The following is a 22,058-nucleotide window of genomic DNA, read 5'->3' as shown; positions in this document are numbered from 1 at the left end:
GGCAAATTGCTGCCCAAATACTCTCGACGGCACGGCACTACCTTCTTCCTTCCTCATCATCCCCACTAGTGGTACCAGTGGTTTGAGGTACCACTTGTGAGAAGACAGAATAAATCATATTTATTGTAACACATTAGCATGCAAATGACCAACCTAACCGAACAGAACCGAGCGCTCCAATGGGGGCAGGGGACCGCCTGCGCCTTCCAAATACCTCAAATTAGTCCTTAATGGGGAAGGATTTCTGGTGCATTGTGTGTGTGTGTGGCCTACCGAGTCCGCTACCAGGGCAACACTGACCGTATGGTGTATGGTATGCTCTCTATTCATTCGGGAGACACGACCAAGAGCACCACGAGCGTCCCTTCAGGGCTCGAGGAAAACGAGGAAAACAAAGGCCATATTGCCATGCCAATGTCCGGTCGAATGGAACCCCGGAAGCGAAAGGAACACCCACTCCCTGTCCAACCCAGAAGCAGCCAAAAGGGGGTTGTGGTGGTTGTACGTTTTGGTCGGTCGGTGGTAGGTGTAACATGAAACCAATTTTCGTTCCATAAGCTGAATCACAGGATACTCCATCCATCAGCAGCAGTAGCAGCAGCAGCAGCAGTAGGAGGAGGAAAATTCGTGGCCCTCTAGGGGTCGGGGTTGGTCGTAAAACTTACTCCATATTTCAGCGGCCACCACCACCACCATTGCGCTCACGATGTCATGGGCCGGTGGCGGGGCGGGGTAACGCAGAAGACGCGGGCGGGGGATGGTTGCGGTGGTATGCGTCAATTATCTCGTGGAACGTGGAAATTTTCCAACGGTTTTCGGTCGTCGCTTCCCTTCCATTTCTTTTTTTTCCCCCTTTTTTGACGAGAGAAAGCTGATCGGCCTATGATGCGCCTTCGCTCATCGTTCTGGCCCTGCCCTGCATCGCGTTCCGGGAAGTTCGTTAATTAAAACCGCGTTTCCGTTTACGCGGGGAGCGCGCATGTGTGTGTGTGTGTGTGTGTGTGTGTTTGTGTGTGACCGTTCGAGCCTTTTTCTGATAATCGTTCTCTGCTTTTTTTCCTTTCTCTATTCTCTTCCATCGCGTTCGTACGTTCGTTTAGGTATCGGGAGAAGGATAAGGAACCACACGGAGGTGGTGGTGCTGGTGGGCTAGGTGGAGCCACCGGTAACGAGAAGGATCCGCACTACAACCATCAGCAGATCAGCGCCAACCATCGGAACTATGAGCTGGATCTGGAGCGGGACCACGTGCTGCCGACGTCGGCACCGAATGCGGAAATCCTGAAGAGTAACAGCAACCCGACCTACCCGAACCCGAACCGGCACCACAACCACGATCGTCACCGGCACTCCAACTCAACGCCATACCCGCACGGTAAGTCGTCGTGGTTCAATGGGAAGTGGTGCAATCTGCTTGGGGTATTGGGAGTTTCCGGCATACATCACATTATGGTCAGGAGTACCATCAGTGGTTAGCTTGTTTCGTTGGAATATTGAGTGTCTTTCTCGGATTTTACTTGAAAACAACATTCAATTAATCTAAGCCAAATCATTTCTGGCAGCGAGATGGTAATCTAATCTAAAAGATAAGCCTTAAAAAAGGAATTGTTCCTTTAAAAAAAAACGAATCAGTTAATCGAGCTAAAGCGTACAATGTAAACTAAACAAAGAATTGTAAAACAAAAAGATATACCATACATTATAATTTAAAAGGATTAAAATCGTAGTAATGAAATCAATGAAATTATGAAAATGACATGAAAAAATAACGAACATAACAAAGCTAGTAGAATAGTTAACATTAACCAGAAGAGAATAGGACAAAAACTATTGAATCAAACATTTAAAAGATGAAACATTGTAATATTAGACTGTTAAAACGAAAAAATGGAAAAAATAGTTTGAAAATAGGGCTATAAAGATGGAAATGAAAGTTAATAATCAATAACGAAAGCTTATGTCATGATGGAGGTAAAGAACATCAGACAATTTGTTTGAACAAATCGGACAATTCAACAATTTGATAATCTACATAAATTGTCGAACACGTCAAAACATAAATTGTCATAAATTGCCATAAATTGTTAAACAAAAAACCCACTAACGCCCCTTCCTTCACTGTTTCGCTTCACTTCCAGGTCATAACGCCAAGAAAGGCTTCCCGACGAACTCGATGTTCTCCGGTGATGTGCCAGCGTACTCACCACCGTCCCGGGCCTTCTTCACACCGCCACTGCCCCGCAACTACACGAACCCGTTCGCGGACAAACCGACGCTTCGCGGCACGAACAGTGACACGACGATCATCAACACGGGCACGTACGCGAACCGTCGCCCACTACCCCCGCCCAGTCTGATGCCAGGCCACGAACGGATCCCGATGCGTCCGCCAGATCTCGTCCCCGGTGCACCCGGATCCGGTCCCGGTTCCGGCCCAGTGGTACCGCTCGGTGGTGGTGGTGGTAGCAATGGTGGACTCCCCGGTGGCAGTTCGATTAACCCTCAGAAACCCGGTCTATCGGATGGCGCTGGTCCACTGGCACCACAGGCTGGCGGTGGCGGCATTGGACAGGGTTCGATGGTGGAAGCACAGCGCAAGAAAGCCCTTAACACCCCGTCCGATAAGTCGAGCAAACTGGACGCCGCGAAGAGTGCCGGCGGTGGTTACGATAGCAACGGCAACAAGCTGTTCCTGCTGGACGAGAACGCCAACTCGAGCGCCATTTTGCCGAACGGCATGCACTTCCCATCGATCTCGCGCATCCTTTCGGGTTCGAATGGTCGACCGCAGAGTATACCGGATGTGTTGCTCCGTTCGGTCACCTCCGCACCGCGTCCCAATCAACCATCGTTCGATATCGGTGGTCCCGGTGGGCTGGGTACCGGCTCGACATCGCTAAACAATGGCAAACATCCCGGTGGATACGGTGGAGGAGCAGGAGCGGCAGCAGCAGGAGGCAACCCGGGCGCCGCTGGTACCGATGGTGGATCGAAGACTGATGGTAGTGACCTTGGTGGAGGGGACCTTGGACCGGATGCTGGTGGTGGTGGTGCCGGTAATTCCGACGGTGATGGTCGGCGTCAGTTTGACGACGACGGCGAAGAAGACGAGGAAGAGGAAGAGGATGACCCGTTTGATGATGATGATGATGACGCACCGAGAAAGGGTGGTGCCGGAGGCGGCGGCAGTACTTCACACGCCCGGGGTGGCCCGGGCATTACCTCGACCGTCTCGTCGATGCACGTCCTATCGTCCTCCTCTTCACCGATCACACAGAAGATGCCGAATCTGAACCTGAAATCGGTAATGATCAAGAACGGCACGGGTGGAGGCCACGGTGGAGAGGATGGAACTGGCGGTGGTGGCAGTGGTGGTGGTGGTGGTGCCGATCGGAACTTCCAGGGTGAGATGGCCGACTTTAGCACGTGGACGATCGCGTGGAACATTCACGTGTACCTGTCCGCAATACTGTTCACCATTCTGGCCGTTTACTCGATCTTCAAGATCATCTTCTACGACAAGCTGACGCACCTGTTCTCGCAATCGTACTTTATCAGCATCCATCTTATCCTGATCATCATCTGTCTGCTGCGCATCTTCTATCTCTGCTACGATGCGTACAACATTCACTTTAGCTTCAATCTGTTCACCTCGGAGTTGCTGCTCAATCTGCCGCTGACCTTCCTCACGACAACGTTCGCCATCTTGATCCTGTTTCTGTTGCTCCGGTCGATCAATCATAAGACGAACCGGTACAGCTCGATCCTGCGCCCGCTGACGATCATTATCGGTTCGGGGGTTCACGTCGGCCTATGCATAACGCTCCATCTGGTGGAATCGTACGAAACGCAGCAGTTCTACCACAAGCAGCAGCAGCTGCAGCTCCAGAACAAACAGCTCATGATGACGGCCGGTGGCGGTTTACGGTCTCCTGGTGGTGGTGTTGGTGGTGCTGGCCATCAGCATCACGGTCACGGTGGTGGTGGTGGTGGTGGTCTGCCAGCGAACAACATACAGATCCCACCGCGCGTCCTCTCGCTCATCTGCCAGATCATCTACATCTTCATCTGTCTCAGCCTCGGCATCCTGTACCTCTACATGTACCGGCTGCTGAAGCGCATACTGAACAAAAGCCAAAACTACATCCACGGGTACAACAACCTGTCGTACGCGATCCACATCACGATCGCGACCGCACTGCTCTTCATTCTGCTGGCCGCCCTACAGATCTACGGTGCGATCAGCATCAGCTCGCAGACGAAGGTGAAGCTGTCGCCGAGCAACAGCCTACACGATGGTGGGGCCGCCAAGCAGACGCTCTGGGCATCGCACATCGAGATCGATTGGTTCCAGTGGGGTTACCAGTTCAGTTTGCGCTTCATCGAGATCGTCATTATCGCGCTGCTCTCGTGGGTAACCGGACTGAAGACGGGCACCTCGAAGGTGATCCAGCGGGAGAAGGACATGGAGCAACCGAACGCGAGCGGGTTCGCCCTGTTCCCCTGTACGTCCTCGTCCAGTCAGGAAAACTTCGAAACGGACTACCCGGCCGTATGCAACACCAACCGTAACCTGCACACGTACACGATGCGTACCGGTAAACCGATCTACGACGATAACTTTGCGCTCAATTCGCTCAACCTCGAACAGAACAGCCAGCAGGATCTGCAGCTCGGACCACCGGGCTCCGGTGGTGTCGGTGGTGTCGGTGTCGGTGGTGTTGGTCCCGGTGTCATCGTCGGTGGCAACGATTTCCAGCGTTCGATCGAAACGAACAGTATGCGGTCGTCGTCGCACAACTACAGCAACAACTACAACGGTGGTGGCAGCAGTGCCGACCACAACATGCCCGATGGTGACGATTTCCTCAACGACACCGAAACGATGCCGGATCACTACGAGAATCCAAACTTTGAGCTCAAGCATCATCACCACCATCATCATCACGGTGGCGGCGGTGGTAGTGGCAGTGGTAGCGCCTCCGTTAACCACCAGTACCACGACATCATGGACAATTGCTACTCGGAACCGATCAATGCACCGCAGTACGACACAAAATCGTTGCGTGGTGGTGGTGGTGTTGGTGTCGGTACCGGTCATCCCACGTCTCTGGTCGGACCGGGACGGAACTATGATTTCCAGAACTTTGAGCGTCCAAACTTTGATCCAACCCATCCGGTAGCACCGGCTGGTGGTGGTATGGGACCTGTTCCATCCCATGCGGCCCTTGCCGCAGCCCAGTCGATGTCACGGAATGAGTTCCGTGCCTCGAAGAACCTGAAAACGCTCAAGAGCGGCCAGCAGCAGCAGCAGCAGCAGATGCAGATGCAGAACGATCTCGGTGGTGCGAACACGATGGGCCATCATCATCACTACAACCACCATCACAACCAGATGGGTGGTCCCGGTGGTGGCAATTACGGGGATTCGTTCGATCGCCGGATCGGTGTGCGTAAGAGCGGTACGCTCAACAACATCGGTGCGATGCACTTTAACCAGCACGGTGGTAGCGGCCGGAACAACAACTCCAACTCGTCCGCCTCATCTTCCTCCAATTCGTCCAACAATCGGGCCGCTCTACAGCAGCAGCAGCAGCAGCAACAACGGGGTGTTGGTGTAGCGCCAGGGCAGCAGCAACACCGTGGTGGTCCCCTGTCCGGAGCACAAACACTCAGTTCATCGCGCTCGAACGATCAACAGCAGCAGCACCACCACCAGCATCATCATCACCATGGTCATCCGGGCCATGCGTATCCGGTACCGCAGCCCGGTAGCTTCAACGATCGGCTACTGAACGGTGGTGTACCGGGGGCCGATTCGCTCGAGCGGCACGCCCATCAGTCACAGGACAACATGAGCAACAACTTCGACGATCCGGCTCTTGGCGGTGCAATGGTGAACGGTGGTGCTAATGGTGGTGGTGGTGGTCCCGCTTACTATCACAGCAAGAAGCGATCACGTGACTCGTCGAGCTCTAGCTGCTATACTAGCGGTGGCCCGGGTGGTGCCGTCCCATACGCTGCTACCGGAGGCGGCCCGGATCATCAGGCGACGACGGCGACGGAATCATCCTCTTCACCGACGGCCAGCATCGGTGGCAGCAACACCGGATCCGGCAACGGTACACCAACGACGACAACGACGACCGGCATTCTACCGGGCAAGCTGGGTGGAGTAGGAGACCGCCCCGAAGTGGCCGGTAACGCCGGTAGTAGCATGCTGGTCGCCGAGCAGGGTTTCGTCCGGTTTCGGGCCCTCGAGGATGCGTCGCTCGGTGCGAGCCAGCGCAACGCCAATGCCAACGCCAACGCCAATGCCAACGCCAAGCTGTTTATGAACGCGTAAGAAGGTGGCCAGATTTCAGCGTTGCGGTGCGGTGTGTCGTGCGTGCGTTTGGTGAAGCGGCAGCACACGAAAGGGGCGCCTGCGTGCGTGTGGGCGTCACTGCCCGCCGCTGCCCCCGTTTCACGGTGATATTAAGGTTACACAAAAATCATGGGCGCTGCCGCTGCTAGGTCCATGTGCTAGGGAGCAGAATGTACATAGTTAATGGTAATGCGCCTCAAATGCGTCTTTTTATGCGGAACGAGTGCGAGAGTGGTGAAGAACGGCGCGCATAAGACACGCTCCCCGGTTAGTGCGCGTTAGAAACTCACACTCTGCGAAGGATTAGTTTCTTCTTAGAGCTCTTCTTTCATTTCCCTTCCTATCTCTTCCTGCTCCGTGCTCCAAGGAGGTAGGCCACCGGCTCCGAATTCCGTTATACCCGTTGGTCTTACTAATGAGCTTGCGCTTCTCTCGCGCTTCTCTCATGATGTGATTAGCATTCCAACCACACTCTTTCTTGCCACACTCAATATGGCTTTTTTCCTGCTTTGTGCGGGTGGCTGTGTGTGTGTGTGTGGTACGTGCCGAGGAAAGGTGCATGTGGGTGTGGGTTTTGTCAATTAGTCATTGGCTCACGCCATTCCGGCTGTGCGTTTGGTGCGTCGTGATAGCCACAGGAAGTGTTCCTGCTGGGAATCCAGTTGCGAGCCATCAAGTACTGGACCTAGCCAGCCAGGAATACAGACCACCCCCCCACACACACACACACACGAAGCTAGACATAACTCAAGCTCCACTCCAACTCCCTCCCTTATCCTTCACACTCAATACAGTCAACTAATTGTGATGATTTAATCCGTCGTCTACGTAAAACAAAAATCGTAAGCCTCGTATCGTATGCCGAGAAGCGAATGTGAGTGTGCGAGATGATGCGAAGGGGGGACTAGAAGGAGGAGGGGGCGGGGGTTTCTTCTCGCAGAGGGCTCCCGTTTTTTTTGGGTTCCGTTTCAGTGTACTCCAACCAACCAGGATTAGAGTAATGACTGTCTGTCTGTCTGTCTGTCTGTCTGCGTGTGTGTAGAGCGATGATGAAACGAATATTTAAATGCTAAACCACACAACCGTTAAGCCAATAGACAACAATTACACATCCCCCCCCCCCCTCCCTTTCGTATCCGAGTCCTTCAGTTCACACACACACACACACGCGCGCGCGCAATCCAAGTCAAACACAGAAAGAGGCAGCAGCATGCAGTCTGAGGAGTCTTTTACTACTTTACGGTTCTTGCCATGCCGGCGCAAATCGGATCGGATGAGCCTGCTCTCCCAACAATGACATACACATACACACGGAAACACGCTAGTCTGTTTTATAAATGTAAAAAGTGTAACAATGGAAAACACGCCCTGTATCTATATGTGAATATCGTTTTTTTTTTATTATTTTAGCAATTAATAATAATAATAATATATTTTAATGTACAATTAACGCTCCTAGTACGATACGATAGTTGCGGTTTACGTTGTTTTCTCGATTCTCTTTTTTTTCCTTGGTTTTTTTTTTGAGATCAGCTTCCCGGAAAAAGGGGGGCGAGAATTCCGTCTCGTTTTAATCTATTAACTTTAAAGCAACAGCAACACGTTAAACAAGCGAAACCGCCCAAGCATTTACGTTGTTGTGGCTACGATGGCCAGCTGCGTGTGCGAAGCAAGTGAACCGGACGTCACCAGAGGGGGTGGGAATCGCATTTCCTTGTTCCCCTTTACCGCATGTTGCGCGTGGTGGTTCGCGATCGCACAACAATTACGCCGATTTCCTAGCGCGCTAACGGGTTCGAATGCATATTCGATTTTTCGTGATAGAAGAACTAGAGATAGAGAAGCTGGGGCGGAGGGGGGGCTGCCCAGCGAGGGGACTATATCGGTCCTATATGACTTATGAGTTACTTAAAAGAAAAGCGAATCGGGATCGTGTTTGTACCCAAACAATTGATAGATTGTGCTGTTGGATTTTCGTTTCATTTTTGTTTGTGTCTGTCCGTTGAACGGTCTCAGCCACGAGCGTCCTCCTTCTGTTCCTCCTCAAGCCATGGGTTCTCTCGGGTCATCGGCACATCTCTTCGTGGCGGCGGAGAATGTAAAGTAAAATGTATAGAAAACCACTAGACACTGCAGAATCGTCAAAACAATTTCACAAACCAATCAGAGCGGCAACGGGGTGGCGTTATAGAAAGAGAAATATTTAATTAAAAGGGAAAAGAGAGGGTAAAAGGTGATCGAAAGGATAAACCGTCGTACCGCTTCACAAACACAAACAAACAAAACACTCACACAACACATACAAAACACAAATAGGCAGTGATTCAGTAAAATAAATAAAATAGCATGCAGGCAAACGCATCCGCGACCCGGGTAACTATCCGATCCGAGGATAGCGAAGATGATAGTTGATCCCCACTGTCCACAGATTGAATGATGAAAACCATATTTAGGGAATCGTAGTACCGCAAAACGGGGCGAACGCGTTGTGCACCGGAACCGGAAAAGCTCAAGAAAGGCACAGTTGACATTTGCTCGAAGCAACGGATGACATGAAGTTTGAGCCAAACAAAAAGAAGCAAAACTAAGGCACTACCACACGATCCGAGCAACCCCGTTGCTGCTGGTAGTTCCGCTAGGTGCTAGGCGACTAGGCCGCGGTTGCTTTGGTTTGGTTGGCTGTTAATGGCCAGCAAGGAACAAAATTCAATCTCACAAACGAAACCACGAACGGACAAATCTGTTCTCTTCTCTTTGTTGTTGGATGTCATGGGGTTTGTGGGAGTGTAGCGTGTTGGAGATGGAGATTCCCCTCCCTTTTCTGCACAATTGTCCGCTGAGGTGTATGGGTATAAATATTAAACAAAATAATAAATAAATCGTGGCAGAGAGATACGAAGATTGGGACTGCGCATTATAATCCGGATCGTGCTAAATGCGGCTAAGCGGATAAAGCGCCCGGCACGATCGATGCGGAATCCCGCAGAGAATACGAGCTGCAACGGACAAACGGAAATAGGAGGAAGTGGAGCTAGCGAAAGAGAAAAGGAGAAAAGGAGGGAAAAACCGTTGATGTACCGATGGAGAAGGAAAATATTAAAGTGTGCAAGGAGGAGCCGGGGACAGCGATACAAGCACCCGCCCCGGGGATATATACATATATACATAAAAGTATTTAAAATAATTAAATTCATTAAATTAAGGAAGCGAAAAACGTAAAATAAAGATGCAACATTCGACAAAAACTTAAACCCCGAACGCAGTTTGGATCATTTATCAGCCATTCCCCTTTTCCCTAACGGCGACAATGATGTGACGATGACCTGCATGTGTATAGGGTGTACTACCGTGTGTGTTGCTCCCGTTTTTCTTTACCGTCGTTTTGTGGCCGCGAAATGAGCGCCAGTAGAGATGGCATTAGCGAAGGAAGGCCAATTTCCGAAGGCACTGGCACCGCACAGCAAGAGCAGACCAGAGTACCGTAAAGTGCCACCACCGGCGGTTGCGTTGTGTAAATAGTAAATTAATTATAATGAAAGATGGAACTGGATCACTGGAAATGGCTGGATGGTATAGTATATGGGGGGGGGGGGGGGGGGGGGAAACTTTGGTCTTTGGAACTGATATAAAATAGCAAAACAAAAGAAACGGAAACCGAGAAACTAGGAAAGCTGAGTCAAACGAACAATTGAAGTGATTAGCTAAATGGATAATGAAAGAGGTGAGAGCACGTTTCATGCTCAGATGATTTAACACTTAGCACACGGTGGCTACAGTAATTTGTGAATTCCGCTATTTGCTACATTTGATGTTGACTTGGTCAGAGCGAAGGCGCTGGGTATGTTGCTGAGCAGATAGCGGTCTGTAGCAGCAGTTTCATCCCAAAACAAAACACAAAACCAACAACCTGACGCCCGCTAAACTCACCGGGACTCTAGCGTGTAGTGACGTGACCGGAAATGAACATGAAATGTGATTATTGGGAACGAAACAAAAAAGAAACACACACACACACACAAACCCCTTCGGACAGTAGTGATTGTTGGGGCAATGTCCCTGGCCAAGCAGGACTGTGCGTCGCCTAGTCCGAGAGCGGAAGGTAGCCGGGGCTTAGGAATATGTAATTAAACCGTTTGTTTGTACGTGTGCGACTGTGTGACAGGTAATGTAACAATAGAATCTGTAAAGATCCCTTTAAAACAGACACACACACACACCCCCCTACATGGATCCTCCTCCGCCACATCGATCGGACCCCCTTATAGGCAGCACATTTCAGTAAACCAGCTCTCTGCTCGGTATGCGAATGAATAAAATGGCGTAAAATAAAAGAGAAATAATAAAAAAGAAAAGCATAAAAATGAAGCTCACCTTGTCTGTGAATTGTGTTTCGATGCTCGCGAAAGAAATAAATCCGACGAGTAGAGGATTGAACGTTTGAACCCAGGGAAACAGAGACAGTAGGCGGTAAGATGAGCGGAGTAGAACTTCAATTTGAACATCGAAGTAACACATCGCACTGAATTCGGAAACATTCATGGCAGGACAAGTAGGCTGCAACCATTTGATGGTGGGTATTAGTAGGTTCCGGAAAGATCTGTACCCTTCGTTCATTCCTTTATTAGTGCGAACTGGAATATGTTTTCTACAGGATGTTTGCAAGTCTTTCAAGTGTTGTCAACTAATCGTTGGGCAACGATCCTCCAAACTGCTGTTCTGAGTTTCGTGTAATCGACTCCTTTGAAGGACTTTCAGCTAGAGGTAAAAAAGGAAAGAGAATGTCTAAGCCGCTTTTAGGAGCCGGGTCAAGAGAGCAGAACGTAGAAATTAAATTTTTCTTTTCTCCCTTCCGAAGGATAACGAGCCCTGCGTGCAGTTTATGGTCTTGCCTAACTCGAGGCAGGCCACCCTCAGGTACACGATGACTGTCTGCAGCACCTTAATTCCGTTTCTTCCTATCGGATGCGATGAACGGTCTCTGGTTCGATTTTCTGCGCTCCGTAGGACACCACCGGCACCTTGCACGATTCGTTGCACGTTTTGGTTGATTTACGGGAACAGGACGGAACAGGACACCGGCCACCTGAGGGTTCCCACCTTCCTTTCTACCATTTGCTTTGGTCTATTGTTGAGGCACTAAGGAAACGCAAACAAGGCGGACGTTTGTTGGTGTGCATCACCTTGCACCAGGATCTCATCATCGTTCAGACCAATGCGAGTTTCAATTCGGTCCATTAGAAAACGCACGATACACGCTGAAAGCATCCGACATCGGAGCGGAATTCGTTTGTGCCACAAATGTATCAATGTGCCCAAAGCGGCACCAATGTGCCACAAATTAGTCACCAAGAGACGGTGGTCCCGGTGACTCACTCTACCGTGCCCTGGAGTGCTGCGCAAGTGTTCTCGATTTGATGCGCTCCATTAACTGCAGTCACTCCGAACCGGTGGATGTCGGAATGTCGCGAGTCAAGCACCGCACACACGGTGGTCTGCCGGTTTCCGGTTCTACGCGCAAACACGCATTGGAAATTGGAATTTTGGGAAAATTGATTCCGTCCGATGGCCAATGATCTGGAAGGCTAATTAATTTGGTCTGGAAGGATGAAATTAACAAGTTTTCCTGCCAACGAATGTGAATCGTGCGGTGCTTGCTGGGAGCCGGTGATGGGGTCCATTAGCTCTGTGGATGTTCTGTGGTTTGTGTTGAAGTTTAAACGACGTGAAGGACTCCGCTTGATACCATTTTTCCTATATTCATCCGATTGATTTGTCATCGATTGATGAAAGATCTGTCGTATGTTCAACAAACAATGGGAAATATGTTACATTTTCAATAAATTTCTCCACGAAGCGTCGACGTGTTGTTTTCGATTTTAATTGGTCTAACTATTCCTACCATAAGCATCCTACGGTCAGTGTACACTAGCACTCTATGCGCAAAAAACTAACGATCCAATTTCCGAAATTTAAGACTAGCTGCAATGATTGCCCGGAATGCATGCAATAGTGAGGAATAAACCTTTCCAATGCATCCTTTCAGTACCCACAATACCCTCAGCAAGCGAACGAAGTAAAACTGGTGCTCAAGCGATGTTGATAAAGAATTTTCAAGTTAGTAGCCGTACCCTTATTATACTTAGCGTTTGCTAAACGCTACCCAACTGCCACTCTGTCCAATATTCGAGAAGTTAGTTTTGTTTCAATTTTCTGGTTTATTATTCCCAAAAAGCAGGCCATTGCGGGCCAGGTCAGGTCATCAGAGAAACCATTTGAATTTACAACGGCTTAGTCGACTGATAACAGACGATACAGTATCTGTCCATAGTACGTGTTTATAACAGTAACTCTTGACCGCATCGACTAATACTCATTTCAGACGATCAATAGGGCTAGTATAAGTAGCTAGCCCGCACGAAGCATGAAGATTGCGCATCGAATAAAGCAATCAGTCTTATCAAGTTATCTTAAGCTTACACCGTGCAACAGCTGAAGTGTATTCCGTGAGAGTTCCTTTAGACTGACTGACGCTAAGGTGTATAATGCATATTTGCAGAAAGGCTTCTGAGTTACTTTTATTTAATTTACTTTATCAATCCTTGTTGATATCCCTGAGAGCGCCTGGAGTAATTTGGTCCACGTAGGAAAATGGTCACCGTACAAAAATTCCAGCACGAACCACAGATCTTCACAGATTCAAACTTTTTAATCATGTTCAGTATCTGCGGCTTACGCTTGCAAGGGTAGATCTGTAACGGGGCTATTTTACCGATCTGAGCAAGAACATCTCGTCGTTCCATGATTAAGCTGTCCCGGGACTGTTAGCGATCCCTGATGTTATCAGTTGCTGTTTTACACATTGGTGGTACCGTCGCCTGCACTGTAGCTACCTGGTTTTGTACAACCTTGTCCTCCACATTGTTGTCTCGCGATTTCATTTCCTGTTTCAACGCTTCGAACAGCACTAGTCCGTCTATATAGTTCTGATAGAACTCTTTTCGCTCATTATGGTACGCAGAGAGGACTTCGACTTGGGGCAGAATGCGCCAGGCTTCGGTGAATGTATCCCGAAACAGCTCCTCGTGAAGTGGCACCAGAAAGGGTTGCTGCCTCAAGTCCGCTGCTCGCAGTTTCCCCAGTAGGTGACTCTGGAAGGCCTTCAGCGCTTTTAACTGATTGTAACACTTGACCTCGTGCGTCACAGAAGCCATTACTGAGCGATCCCGCAAACGAAACGATGTTAAGAACTTGCAACAAGAAGTACTCGTGTTCGGTCTGTCATCGTGAGAACTGAAATGTAAAATGAACTGTATAGAATGTTTGGTTCGTAACACAGATACGCAGCAGGCACACCTCCACTTAGCCGTTGATGATAAGAACGAGTAACAACGGTCGGCGAACATGATAGCTTAAAGCAAATATGAAGAGATCTATCCACTGCATTGTAGTGGATTCATGTTATGACTTGTCTGTACTAAGTAAAAAAGTCTAACTAAACTTTTTTACATCTTCGATTTTATCTGTGACACAGTAGCACTGCGGGTATTTAAATTAAATAATGTAATAATACCAAAATAAAAAGGAATAATACACTTTCAAAACAGCGATTACACTTGTTGTACAAGATAAAAAAATATCAATGTATTTCGTATTGTTCACAATTACCCCGGAAATCGATCCATTTACTCTAATTTACCTGCCTAAATAAATGTTACTGTGTCTGTACAATACTATCAACATTTGGGAAAATGCGTCGGTCGGTTTAATGCGCTGTCGCATGTGTCTATGCACAGTATTTTACAATCATTCGCCTACGAGGAATCTATGAGGAACTAACAATATGCGGGGCATATGTCAACTCGTCGCACGGCCACACACATTAATTCAACTGATATGGACTGCGTGCGTGTTGCGTGTCCAGCGATGAGGTTTTGATACTGACTGGCAAGAACTGAATATCTGCCATCAAGCTAACTAGCTAGCTTGATGGCACCTAAAATAAGTGATTTTCCAAACGGTCTATTATCCGTCCGATAACATTATCCGAGTTGATGGTTTCGTTTCACAATGAGAAGGGACGGTTTCGATCACTATTTTATCGTTTTTTGTTTCTCCACACAATTGACTCGAACGGACATGAGCATTGGTCTAATAATTCGTTAAAAACAATGTCGTAAAATACGGAAATCTAACTGAGTCATGGATCTGAACCAAGTCCTCTGTGTCGTATGGTGTGTCCTTCTGTGATTCTGACAAGTGGCACAGGGTTCCCGTACTATCTACGCTCTAGTATGACACCCTTTAGATCACTTGATCGCACAACTAACGAAACCAGAAGCGGTTCCGAGAACAGGAGATACTCATATTAAACGGATAGCCGTAAAGTTGTGCTTTTATGTCGATCCTCACTGATGGCAGTTGGTTAGCCAATCTTTAACCGCATATCGGCTTCACCTTAAAGCTAAATTCTTATCATCGACCTTCTATATGGCGAACCAATTTTGAATTGGCACCACATACACACACACACACACATACACACACACACACACACACACACACACACACACACACACACACACACACACACACACACACACACACAGCATACGTTAGATCTGATATAAAAATAAATGGAAAAAAGGCTAGAAACACAGCATCCCACATATTTGCACCAAAAGTATTGTCTTGTGAGCGAAATAAATAGGCAAGAGAAAATAAGTTATCAAACCCCCGACTAATTAGAAGATAAAATAAACAAAAAAAAAACAAACAGTTTACAATTCCTTAATACAACCTCTTTCCGGGGGTACACTCGAATATGCACCGCGCGCGGCCTTATCACGATACACCGGGGGGGAAGAGGCCACCCCTCAGAACTGCCCGCTGGCGGTACTACCCACATTGGCATTGATTTCGCTTCCCCCCCCGACCAGCTCCTGTAGGTTTTGATACGCGATGTCATCGGAGAAGAACCGGTGCAGGAAGCGGAAGGTGGGCCGCAGCTTCGGATTGTACTGCCAGCAGTTGCGCATCACATCGAACACCTTGTCCGGGCAGGCTTCCGGTTGCAACAGGCGCTGATCCGCCTCGATTAGCTTGATTACGTCCACTCCCTTCAGATCGTGGTAGGGCGGTGCACCGTAGGAAAACATTTCCCACAGTGTCACCCCGAACGACCACACGTCGCTGGCGTGTGAGAATGTACCGTAGTTGAAGCTCTCCGGAGCATACCTAAAATGACGTGGAACGGTGTACGTTTGAGAGTGAACGAGTGGAACCGAGCGAGCCGGACGTTTACCATTTGATGGGCCACTTGCCGCCCTGACTAGCACGGTAATACTCTTGCCCGGCACCGATGGCACGCGATAGGCCAAAGTCCGATATTTTGGCCTGATATTTGTTCGCCAGCAGTATGTTGCGGGCCGCCAGATCACGGTGCACAAAGTGCTTCTCTTCTAAATACTGCATTCCTGCGGAACAAACATATGGAGTTGGTTAACTATGCATATCAATCACGATTAAATCTACCATTAAACTAAAAAATTGTTTTCATCTATCAAGAAGACCAACTAATGATCTAAGAAATACTGAATTTAAATTTTAGCTACAATCCAAGTAAGCAATCCCGTTGCTGGACGTCAAAATAGGCCAGCGAGATCGGAGTAGTCTCGGTGTTACTGAGAACCGCTTTGGATTTCGGTTAAACGCGAATTAATAGAACTAGTGAGGGTCAGTCAATCGCAAACTGATAGCTTCGTTCCGTAAACTCACCACTGGCGATCTGTGCCGCCCAGATCATCATCTCCTGGTTCGGTTTGATGGTTGCCCGATTTTTCGTAATGTAGACTAGCATCGAACCGAGCGGTATCAGCTCTTGCACCATGATGAGCGGTGGACCCTTGCAGATGCCGATCAGCCGAACGATGCAGTGATGCCGCAACCGTATCATGACGCTCGCTTCACGTAGGAAATCCGTCCGCTGCCGTCGCTCCTGACTATCGAACACCTTCTTGATGGCCACCGGCACACGTCCCATCACCGCCGGACTAGCACCAGGTAAGGCCAAACCGATGGTAGCCACCTCTTCCGGCCACGGTTCCAAATAGCCCTGGTACACGTAACCAAACTCACCACGACCCAACACCGTCTCCGAGTGGATGCATTCCTTCGGGATGAAGTAACTCGGTCCTTCCCTACCTTGCTGGCCATTCGGTTGCTGTGAGTTCGTGACGAGCCCCGCCTGCTGATGTTGCTGCTGCTGCGACTGCTGCGATTGCTGCTGATGCTGAAAGAACGAAAACAGCGCACTCTCTCCACTCAGCACACTGCGCCTACTCATGCCGGACTGGGTTGAATCGAGCCGCTCGAACAGTTTGCTCGCTCGCATACCGATCGGTGGTGAGGTTGGCGATTGACAGGAATCGTCCACCGAAATGCTGCTAAAAATGGGAACCGTCTTCGTAACGATATAGTTGGTCGGTGCTGCTGCGGCCATTGGGCGGGCCTGCAGCTGACCAACTGGTTCCGGTTCCACTGTGGCACTGTTGTTGTTGTTCTGCGATTCTGCCTCCTCATTCTGTGTACCCTCAGGCGGTATCGTTTGTTGTAACTGGATCGGTGCTTCGATGAAGTAAATGTCTTCGTTGTCATCGGGCAACGCATCGCTGCCTACTGTTGCATCACTTTGTGTGAAGTAATCCTCAGGCGCCTCAGACGCATTGTTGTTCACAGTGTCTAGGGTAAGCGGCGGTGAGGACAGCTTGGGAGGGATGGCAGGCGGTTGTGCCGATGATGTATCGATCGGAAGCGTTAACAATGGTACTGGATCCCCGGCCAATGGCTCACCGATGTCGATATCCACGATGGCACAGTTGTTCGTTGGAATCTTGTAGATTTCGTCGCATGCGCTGCCAGTGGTTGTTCCGGTACCGGCCAATGCCAGATTGAAATCGGAGGAAAACTTCAACTGCTGGAGCAGCTTCGAAGGGCTGACGGTGGGTTCGATGGAAGTGGATGGTCCGGCAACTTCATGCATCGCCGTTTCTCCGGACTGTGACGTCGGTGGTGGTGATTTCATCTTGTGCTTACTCTTCCGAAGGCTTCTCACACCGTCCATGATCGTTTTCAGGGTTGGCGAGGAACCGGCATGATGTGAGCCACCGCTACCCGTATGCTTCACCTTCCCCTCACCATCCCCTCCCGAGGGGGAATGTTTGCCAGGAGCCGGCACACGAGTATCGGAGCGCCTTTCGGGGCTTCGATCGAACAGTCCGATCGTGTTCATCGCATCATTCGGTACGGACAGATTGCGAGCCGGTACGGGAGTCCCTTTGGGCGAGAGAGCATTGTCGCTCGATTTGCGTAACAAACTGGACAGACCGGACGAACCATTCGCGGTGACCGGTACGGTGGTCGCAGCATGGTGGTGGTGATGATGATGTTGCACCATCGAGTAAGAAGTGGTTGAGGAGCTGGTGCTGGTGCCAGAGGAACCCCGGGTCGGTTTGAGTTTCGATTTCGGAATCGTATCGAAGCCCGGTATCGGTGGTTTTGGCCGGGGTGGTACCGGAAACCGCAGATTGATCGGTAAACCATCGGAAAAGCGAGAATAGTGATCGATCAGATGCTCAAGCGAGTTCATGAACGGACCTTCGTCGATGTACAGCCAGTCCTGCTGCCGCTGGATGATGAAATGCTTCGGTTCACCCTCGAACAGCAACGTCAGCACGTCGACGTTTTGTTTGGCCGAGTAACGGACCAGGTACGTGCCCGATTGTGACTCGCCCGTCTCCGTGGTCTCGATGCTTTCGTTCTCTTTGTTACGGCCATGCTTGAGCTTCAGCTTGGCCGCATACTCTCGCAGATAGCCGACCGCACCGATCCGTTCCATGGTACCGTGGTACCAGAGGTCTTTGTGCGTTAGTGGCCGTGCGGGTTCGTAGGCGTTCAGGAACTCGACCACCGGAAAGTGACCCCGTTGGCGGGCCCGATCCGATGGCATCTCGCCAAAGTCTGACCGGGGCCGGTGCGGTGCTCCACTGGCCAGCAGCTCCTTGATCGCATCGATATTTCCATTTTCGGCCGCCTCGTGCAACGGAACCCAACCGGTTTCGCTGTTCCGTGCCTGTACGTTCGCCGATGCCTTCACCAGCATACGGACCATCTCGAGTCCATTTCGCTTGGCGCAGGCGTACTGGAGAGTGAGAGAAAGAGAGAGAGAGAGAATGGTTAAGCATTCATCAGAAGCCAAAGTTGAAGATCGTTAAAACGACGTACATGCAGCGGTGTGTTGCCCTTTGCGTCGCGGCTGTTGATGTTGGCACCGCGTTCGATCAGCTTCTGCAGTATTTTGTCGTCCGCATGCAGACACGCAAGGTGGACCGCCGTTTGCCCGTCCTGATTCTTGGAGTCAATGTTCCGGTAGCCACACTTGAGCAGCTCCGACACTACCGTGTAGTTGCTTTCCTTCGTTGCGCGGTGCAGCAGATTCGTGGTACCGTGGCTGCGTACGTGGTGTGGTGGAGGATCACAGCGGCAGAGCACCTGTAGGCGCGTAACCAAGTTACCCTGGTCACGCTGGTAGTGCTCGATCAGCGAGTCGAGCCCGTGGATCGGTGTGTTGTCTTGGATGGAGTAGAACGCGTCGTCTCCGTGGTGCCGTATCGCGTAGTGAATCACCTCGCCCTTGAACAGCACCGAGAGCACAAAGTCACCGTCGGAGGATGAGCTTTCGCGCACCAGAAACACACCCTCGCTGCCCTCTGCGGGTGGGGGGTGGAAGAAAGAAAAGAAAGATGTCATCGCGATCGACTTACGGGCAACCACCCGTTGCCCAGGGCTGTCTTCCGGCGTTGATAGCTTACCACGGCGCAACAGGTCTTCCGCATCTTCGCGAGTGATTTTGCCATGAAACCAGCACAGGTTCTCCTCCCGGTTCATTCTCAGGATGTAGGATTTGGTCTGCAACGGAAGGGAACGTCAGTGTCGAAAGGAGCTTGTCCCTGGAGGACGTAAGTCGAAAGTTGAAACGTTCGGGATTGATCGTGATCCACACCCGCTGGAGCGTGACGTCATGGCTTTTGTTTGTCCAAATTACGCACTTATCATCGACGAGAATCACTGAGGGGGCGTGGGCGAAAGGGGGATGGGGTTGGGGTGGTTTACCTTTCGATCTGCTTATCACTCTTATCCTGCACTGGTTTTATCATCCATACGCGATTCGTTGTGAACTCCCGTATCCAGGTCAACGATCAAGTGCACGAGTTGGATACACTAGGATACTATCAGTAGTATCTTCTTGGAATCCTAATTTGTAATAATTTATTACGGAATCCACTTGCGAGACTTTCTTTTATTTTGTGTTTTGACACTTGAACTTGATGTTTCGTGTGGCACCGGCTTAACTGTTTTTCGCAGCCATGTTGGATTTTATTTTTGACAGATATGGCAGCAGTTTTGTTTATGTGAAATTCCGGAAATATGGAAATTCCGTTCGGTTTATTAGAAATAGTATCTGCGTGCATCCCTTTGCAAGTGTTTAAGTGATATCAGTTTTGCAAAAAATTAGCTGCACATGTTTAAAATGACATTTTAAAACACAATGAGGAATTCTTATGGAAGCTTGAAACATTTCAACCGCATCTCGTACCGCATTTCGTACTTCTCAAATCGGTCCGCAACATTTTTCTTCAACAAACCTATGCGTGTCCTTGAGGGCGTACATGTGGTGTTAGTAGCTGCTCCTTAAATAGCAGAGGGCTATACCCTCAGGGTAGCTTGCGAAGGCCCAGGAAGCTGTGGTAAATCCGCACAGCGCATCATACGGAGTTTCGGCGGGCATGAGAATGTCAGACGACGACCCAACCCGTAAAGTCTTCTTAGATTTAAATGGCTAAATGTGGTGTGATAGACCCAAATCGAGATGGAGCAGTGAGACTCCCTTTGATTCATGCCTTTGTCTATGCTACATCCGGTGCTTACGAAAGAATACCGATAAACTTTGCCTATTTTAATGTTGCCGAAGGATGCCTGATCTATGGATTTCCAATTCTCGGGTCCAATAGAATGGAAAATGGATTTTAAATGCTTTTCTGGAGAACAGTATCATCCAAGTATGAATTCCGGTATCAGCGTGCTGGCAGCATCATGACGAATAGATAGCGATTCTGCGCGGTCTACACTATATGAACCTTGTACTCTACCGGCAAACGAAGCTTAACAAGAGCTTAACCATAAATCATGCCGCTTCGAGGGTGTTTAATGCTCTGAGACACTTACCTTCACAATCACGTAGTCGGTTCCCCCGGGCATCGTGGTAGTGCATCGAGACGATTAGATAGAGCAAAAATGTACGATAGAGAGAGCTAGGCTCAATATCAGGTACTCGCACTTCCTAGATTATAAGATTTCTTCACCGGCACAACGTTTATCTACTAAACACCTTGGATCGCGTTTGTTTCGATTCCATTCTTTTGTATTCACGCTCACTTTCACCATTCTTCCGATTCCGATTGGTTTTTTAATGATTGCATTCTCTCTGTTTGTACTACTCCTTACATTTTCCTTCGATTGAATCCAAGCTGTCCACCGAAAGTGTGACTCATCGCGTGAATTCTCGCTCTCTCACTCCTTTTCTCTATCTCTCGTGGGATGTCTAGCGATAAGCAAGACTGTGATACGCGGAATCATCGACCGTATTCCGCCTGTCTGGGGCTGCGATGCTTGATAGAACAAAGTTCACGTTCAGCTTAGACGTTCAGAGATAGACACGCACAGATGCATCGTTGTCATCCAGCTGTAGGAGACACGCTCTCGTGCTGGCTGGCCCTTTCGTGTGGCCGGCGACATGTGTTTGCACACGAAATGATTCATCGTCCACTGAAGGGGAGCACCAGCTGGCAGAATCCGGCGTTTCAACGCTCACTGTCTTGCTCTGTGGCGCTCAGATGACTCGTGGTCACACTAACGTGAATCACTAGCGAACGATTATTAATGGTTTTATTACTAGACGCACGCACGAAAAACACACACAACAAACAATTCACAACATCATGTACCAATGTTTCCGAACACAACGTTCCGTGGTGCACAATAAGGAAGCAAATTGTTAGCTTGGACTTTGTTTGGGACAGAATTATGAGTCTGTTCCGCCATCTACTTAGAACACGAATGACTAACGAGAGCGAGAGCGATAGTTGAATGAATGGAGAACCGAATCCCTTGCTGAAAGGTGGCCACGACCACTACGTTCGTCACTCAGATGCTATCGCTTCGTGCCGGTTGGTTCATTTGGCATGCTGCTGTTCGGCAACAACCAGCATAGTGCCAGACACCTGCTATAGTAGCATAGTTTCGAATCTTCCTTGTGATTTGGCATGCGTTTCTTCAAGAATGGAAATGAGATTATTTGGATGAGTTCGCATTTTGGATGTCTGATGGCCCCAGGAATGCCATCTGTTGGAAGATGGCACGCGCGTTTATCTCGTCTTGATCTCGTGGTGTACATGCAACTGGAACTCATTTCATATTTCGCTGGGGAACACTCGTTTGTGGTCGTGATGATCGTTTCGTCGATTGTTTTCGTTCATCACCCAACCCCACAGCCGATGGTTGTGTTCTAGTTGAGTCATCGGACACACCATTGTCATCAGCGGTATTTCCCAAGCGTATGATAACTGAGATGCGTGTG

General features: G+C 49.4%; 2 protein-coding genes across 6 annotated transcripts in view; one reads left to right on the top strand and one right to left on the bottom strand.

The window, feature by feature from the left end:
• LOC125955885 (uncharacterized) overlaps positions 1–9,918 on the top strand; it is a 48,205-nt gene extending 38,287 nt beyond the window's left edge. For all 3 annotated transcript variants that reach the window (XM_049687187.1, XM_049687186.1, XM_049687185.1), the window contains exons 3-4: positions 1,101–1,375; positions 2,139–9,918. In XM_049687187.1, coding sequence (XP_049543144.1) covers positions 1,101–1,375; positions 2,139–6,346 — 4,483 coding nt within the window. In that variant the 3' untranslated portion in view covers positions 6,347–9,918. The remainder of the gene's footprint in view (positions 1–1,100; positions 1,376–2,138) is intronic.
• A 4,062-nt stretch (positions 9,919–13,980) lies between these two features.
• LOC125955894 (tyrosine-protein kinase Shark) lies at positions 13,981–21,499 on the bottom strand. Of its 3 annotated transcripts, none has more exons than XM_049687205.1 (6): positions 20,648–21,499; positions 19,234–19,330; positions 18,647–19,131; positions 16,142–18,563; positions 15,669–15,840; positions 13,981–15,601 (listed from the first exon to the last, which is right to left on the bottom strand). In XM_049687205.1, the coding sequence occupies exons 1-6, from the start codon at positions 20,678–20,680 to the stop codon at positions 15,241–15,243; spliced, it is 3,570 nt and encodes a 1,189-aa protein (XP_049543162.1). In that variant the 5' UTR covers positions 20,681–21,499; the 3' UTR covers positions 13,981–15,240. The 3 variants fall into 3 exon arrangements, with proteins under 3 accessions (XP_049543162.1, XP_049543164.1, XP_049543163.1); XM_049687207.1 differs by lacking the exon at positions 20,648–21,499 and adding an exon at positions 20,068–20,583; XM_049687206.1 differs by lacking the exon at positions 20,648–21,499 and adding an exon at positions 19,535–20,006.
• Between the last annotated feature and the right edge of the window lie 559 nt (positions 21,500–22,058).

The sequence above is a fragment of the Anopheles darlingi genome, chromosome 3 (assembly GCF_943734745.1).
Source record: "Anopheles darlingi chromosome 3, idAnoDarlMG_H_01, whole genome shotgun sequence".
In the NCBI taxonomy this organism is placed as follows: domain Eukaryota; kingdom Metazoa; phylum Arthropoda; class Insecta; order Diptera; family Culicidae; genus Anopheles; species Anopheles darlingi.
The sequence above is the reverse complement of the archived record's forward strand: the minus strand, read 5'-3'. Positions and strand labels throughout refer to the sequence as shown.

Bases quoted from the DNA above. Each gene is read 5' to 3' on its own strand.
- LOC125955894 (XM_049687205.1), bottom strand. From the start codon at position 20,680: ATGCCCGGGGGAACCGACTACGTGATTGTGAAG. The intron at 19,331-20,647 runs GTAAGTGTCTCA...CTTCCGTTGCAG, and splicing joins CCGACTACGTGATTGTGAAG to ACCAAATCCTACATCCTGAG. The intron at 19,132-19,233 runs GTAAGCTATCAA...CCCCACCCGCAG, and splicing joins GGAAGACCTGTTGCGCCGTG to AGGGCAGCGAGGGTGTGTTT.